Source organism: Chaetura pelagica, unplaced genomic scaffold (assembly GCF_000747805.2).
Source record: "Chaetura pelagica isolate M959 unplaced genomic scaffold, ChaPel_1.0 scaffold24, whole genome shotgun sequence".
NCBI lineage: Eukaryota > Metazoa > Chordata > Aves > Apodiformes > Apodidae > Chaetura > Chaetura pelagica.
The window spans coordinates 3257774-3263020 of record NW_009953077.1 but is presented as its reverse complement, the minus strand read 5'-3'; the positions used below and the strand labels follow the sequence as shown (position 1 = coordinate 3263020).

Genomic DNA, 5247 nt, shown 5'->3' with positions numbered 1-5247 from the left:
CCATGGCCCCCCCGGTCCCGCCCGACGGCGGCTGGGGCTGGGCCGTGGTCTTCGGGGCTTTTGTCTCTATCGGCTTCGCCTACGCCTTCCCCAAAGGCCTGGCCATCTTCTTCAAAGAAATCCAGGATTTCTTTGGCACGTCCTATAGCGAGATCGCGTGGGTCTCCTCCATCATGCTGGCCACCACTTACGGTGCAGGTGAGTGAACCTGCACCAGCCCCGGGACACGGCCCGTGGGGAAGGCAGAACCGAGCCAGAAGTCTCTGCTCTCAGCCCCTGTTCAGGGTCCATCTGCTTGGGCACTACCAACAGGTTTATTTTCTGGTCGCGTTTCTGATGTTTTTCAGGGAAACAAGTCACACGTAGAACCTGAAGGGGCTAAGGGGCAGCTTGGTGAGGTAAATGGGTGTTTAGTTGGGGTTTTCTAACAGGTGCCTTCTGAATTTCCCAGGACATTCAGCGGGTGCAGGTGCCTTTTGGACCCGTGGGGGACCCTAAGCACCTTTGAAATGCTTTGTGACCAGTTTGGTGCTGACATCCCCTGTATTTGCAGCACTTTGCTGCTTTTAAAAATAGGGCTCATTTCACTACTCTGGGTGCTGCGTTACACAGAAGCCTTTATAAAGGGGTGGAGCATCCTCTGTGCACCAGAGGCTGAGCTGCAAGGGGTGTCCCATTGCTGGATCGCCTTCCCAGCTGTGCTGCCAGCTGTGGGCTGAGTGGGGGGATTTATCTGACACCACAAACAAATGTGGCCTTGGCTCTGTCACATGGCACCTCTCTTCCCTTAAAGGCTGGAAGTTCCAGCCCTGCTCCTTGTATCTCAGTGGTGAGGGGAGAGGTGAGCTGTTCCAGAGGGACCCTGGCATCCTCCTGCCTTGCTTTGAGACAAGTTGGTACCTTTGCATCCAAGAGGCTGTGAAGTACCAGCATGGCCTGGCCCTGGTGTGTTGCTGAGAGTAGCAGTGGTGGTCCCTGACCCAGAAGTCAAAAGATTACCCATTACCTAGGAAAAGCTTTCTGTGAGCATCAGTGAACAAGCCCTAAGAACAGGCTGGCATGAAATTGCTGGGTCTGGGTTGCAGCCAAAAGTGAGCGTGGAGTAGAGCAATAAAAGAAGTAACTGCTTGTTTATTGTGGCAGCTTATAATTACAGCAATGAAGTCACCAGGGTCAACAATTTGTATCAGTAGCAAAGCAGTGCATATCACTTTGCTCTTTTAAAAATTATTTTGATATCACTTTTGTGACTTAATGAAAAAATTGTGGTGCCTTTGATGAACTCTGCAATGGGAGGTAGACAGGAACCATGCTCTGTAATTGCAGGAAACTTCATTATTTATCCTGGCTATTAAAGCAATCCTGAAAATCTTATTTGTTGTTTTTTTTTTTAAAAAGGGATTTTTGTTTTCCATAATAGTGCACTGCAGGGCTTTTTGGAGAGCTCAGCTGGTAATGAAAGTAAAGTTGCTTTGTAGAAGTTTGTAAAGTGGAACTGATGCTTGAATTAGAGCCTTTTGTAATTCACTCTGTTGTAACCCACTGCAAAGGCTTGGTCCTATGGAGAGCAGCTGTGCAAGGCTGAGTTCCTATTGAAGAACACACAAACGGAGCACTTGGAGGGCAAACCTCAAGCAGTGAGTTAGAAAGAGAAACCCCCTGCTTGAGTCAGTGCTATTATCCCAGGCTACCTCCTTGGCCTTGCTGATGGGATGCTGAACCTGAGCCCTGGGGAGTGCAGTGGATTTCAGATAGATTTCCATGGGGCTTATTATTAAAAGCACCTTTGCTTCAGCCCTGGCAGTATAAATAAGTGGTCTGCAGTGAAAAGGAAACAGCTGGGCTCTGTATAGGCTGAACGGAGCAAGTGGGTTGTGGTGCTACTTAAATTCTGTATTAAAGGTCTGGGATAAACTATGTCTCTGAAGGAGCCAGGTGAGAGAAAAGGAAAAGCAGGCAGCCCATGTCTTTGGTGTGTTCAGTTGCCTACAAATGAGTGTCTAGAAAGCTGGATGGTTTGGAATTCAAAGAGCAATAGTTAATATTTTGTACCAAAATTATGTGGATGAGTAGAGGCTGCTGTGAATTTCATAGTCTGGTACTAAAATTAGGACGTGACTTGTTGGGAAGGCTGTGGCTGGGGTGAGTGTGCTAAATGTGAGCAGCTAGTAGAGTTACTAAACCAGGTTATTACTGCCATATTCCCTTCCTTTGTCAAATCAGTGGTGAGGCAGAACTGTCACAGCCTGCCTGGAGGTGCAGAGGTGGGCAGGTAGAACCACACTGGCTGCACCCAGCACCTTTTCCCCAGTGCATCAGTCCCTGGGTCCTGGGGGATGGAGGGGCCAAGGGGTATATCTGCTGCTGTCAGATTACAACCCTGAGGGGAAAGCCCCCAACTTGCCTCACCCAACCCCTTCCCCCTGCTCCAGCAGCAGCAAGTGATCATGATTTAGAAGGTGGCCATGTAGATGAAAAACTTTCCTCCAGAGCACCCAGGCTCTGCCATGTGGGACAGGCTGTGGCATCACTTTACCCTCCCTGGTGTTCGGTCACATCTCTGGGCTGTTCTGTGGCTCTCAGAGCCAGGACTCAGGGCAACAAGGCTGGCAACTGAGCACAGGGATGTCCTTAGTGAGGGCTGACCCTGTGTGGCTCCTTCTGTCCCCAGGAGCTCAGGCTGGCTGTGCTTCCTGGCACCTTGGCAGGGAGCAGAGGGCCTCACTGACAACAGCTTTTGTTAGCAAGCATCCTCAGGAGACAGCCCCTCATTTCCTTGGCATGCTCATTGGTGTGGGGACTGGATTTTTAGGCTGTGCTGCTGGCTTTGTAACAGAGTTTATGTTTGCATTTCATAAATAAGGCAGATGAAGGGTGTTTTGTGACAATGCTCACATGAACTAACCCAAATCTCCACTGGAGTAGCAATGTTGACTTTGACAGCATGGATGCAGATTTACAGTGCTTGCAGCATCAGAACAGTGCCAGCTTTTCAGACTAAGACTGAATAATCAGCAGCTGACACTGTTTCTGCTCTTCCCTTTTTCCTGAATTCCCCATGGAAGCTGTTTTACACCAGCTGAGGCTCTGGCAATATATATTGCAGGTTTTCATGTGTCTTATCCTCCAGTTTCTTAATCTGAACTAGGCTGCAGAAAACAATGCTGTCACTATAATACAAGTAATAAAACAGATTAGTGTGCAGTAAAGTGGACAGCCTGGACTTTATGACTTGTAGTTCTTGCCAGTGTTCACGTTCAACAATTCCATGTTTCCAGTGGTGGAGGGCAAAGTGGGAGGGTGGTGAGTGAGGAGCATGAGGGAACATTGGTTTTCTCTGGCCAAATGTCAATCTGATAAAGAAGGATTTCTCTTTTGCAATGTTTCTACTTTTTTTTTTTTTTTTTTTTTTTCCTCTCTGGGCAAAGAACTCATTCTTTACCCCAAATGAGTAAAGTATTGTGGAACAGAGTCTTTGTCTGTAAAGACAAGACACCAGGATCCATCCCTGAAAGACTAGAGGAGATTCCTTCCCTAAAGATGTTTCCAGCTGCACCTCAATTCCCAGGTGTCCAGCTGTGGGTTGATGAGGACACAAAGTATTGTCAAAATGTGGAACATGACAGGCTCCCATCATGCTGCTGCTTGCCTCTGGTGGGGTTTCCTTCTGCAGCTGCCTCCTTGAGATACAATACAGAAGTCCAAGGCTCCCAAGGTCCTGCCTCATCTGCAGGGATGAGATTTGTTCAGGGAGACAATCTTAAATAACGTAATTGTAAAACCAAAAGCCTTTGACCTTCACTCTTCCTGACTTGGGCCATGTGCCTGTGTCATGTTCACTGAGCTGAGCTGCCCTTTTCCCATTTTTAAGGGTGACATTTCAAGCTGGTGAGTCCCTTTTACCCGTGGAAAGCAGGAGGCAGTTGGGTTCCCAGGAAAGAAAAGATAAGCAGTATTCATTTGCTAGTAATTTAGTTGCCCTATTCAGCATCTGGGGGGGAGGAGCCAAACATTCTAAAAATAAGAAATACTGATGCCACTAATTTAATAGCAGCAACATTCTTATAGGTGGTACAGTCTCCTCTAGGGCTAAAAGGGAGGTAAAGAAGTAGGAAGAAGTAATGTCTATTATTATGGCCAACAGTTGGAGTTTGAGGAATGAGCCAGTTTTCTGATATGTGTTCCAGAATAGAGACAGGAGTTTAACACGTAGGACACTATTTGCATTTTCAGGTTTTTTTTCCTGCATTTTGTGTGTGCAAAATGATCCTATCCTCATTGTAATGAAGCAACAGAAGTAATCTGAGTGAAATTCAGAGACCAGATCCTGACACAGACTCATTTCAGCTGATATGCTTGAATAGCTGGGTCTAGAGGAGGCTTTTGACATATTTTTTTATTTCGTATCCTAATTTTGAAGAATCTCATCCCTTTGTAATTGCTGTTCAGCTAAGCCTGGTGCATGTTTGTATGCATTTTGCAGATGCACGTGCTGCTTCTGTTGCCCCTGGATATGTAAAAAGCCAAGTTGCACCAGGCCCATACATTGTTTTTATTCAGTATCTACTGCAGTGGAGTCTTGGTCTCAGCATCACTATTTGCTCCTGTAAAAATCCCCCAAAATCTCCAGGGTGCTGGTCTTACAGAACCAAATTTCTATTAAAATTAAGGACTCACCTTCTGTCTATATTCCAAGACAGATGCAGAGAGCCAAGTTTTGCAAACACAAGAGAAATGAGAGCATTTCTCCAGTAAAATCTTTATCCAGAAACCAGCCAGTGTTTACTCTTCTTGTTATTTATTATTCATTGTTTTGTAATTGAATAAAATGTCCAAAGATTTAAGTTTGGAGATGTTCCACAACTGAATCTTTTCTCCCAAAACACTTTCTCCCAGAGCTTGTAACTGCTTAATAGAGCATCTGCTAAAGCAGCAAGGAAGAGATTGGGAAGTTGAAAGTCGACTATTGACCTTGAACATTTAATCCAGAATTTTATAGCTGTATTTTATTACACTGCTAGCATGATAAATTGCAGTGACAGGTTTAGAAAGCACCTTACAGAATGCAGTTGCATAAAGCTATATTAATAATGAATTCGATTCTGCAGTTTTTAACTTAATCAAAACTGCCAATGTTCTCTTCTGGTCTGGTCTAAACTTCATCAAAACCTTCTCTACCTCCAGAAGGCCTCATCAAGGGCTTTCCATCCACCTCAAGTGGTTGTGTTTCCCACAACACTAAAATGG

At 45.7% G+C, this 5247-nt stretch overlaps 1 protein-coding gene across 1 annotated transcript in view; it reads left to right on the top strand.

The window, feature by feature from the left end:
* The first annotated feature begins 2 nt into the window (after positions 1–2).
* Positions 3–5247, top strand: part of LOC104388120 (monocarboxylate transporter 2-like) — a 21931-nt gene continuing 16686 nt past the window's right edge. The window contains exon 1 of the mRNA XM_009996943.1: positions 3–198. Within this exon, the coding sequence (XP_009995245.1) occupies positions 3–198 (196 nt within the window). The remainder of the gene's footprint in view (positions 199–5247) is intronic.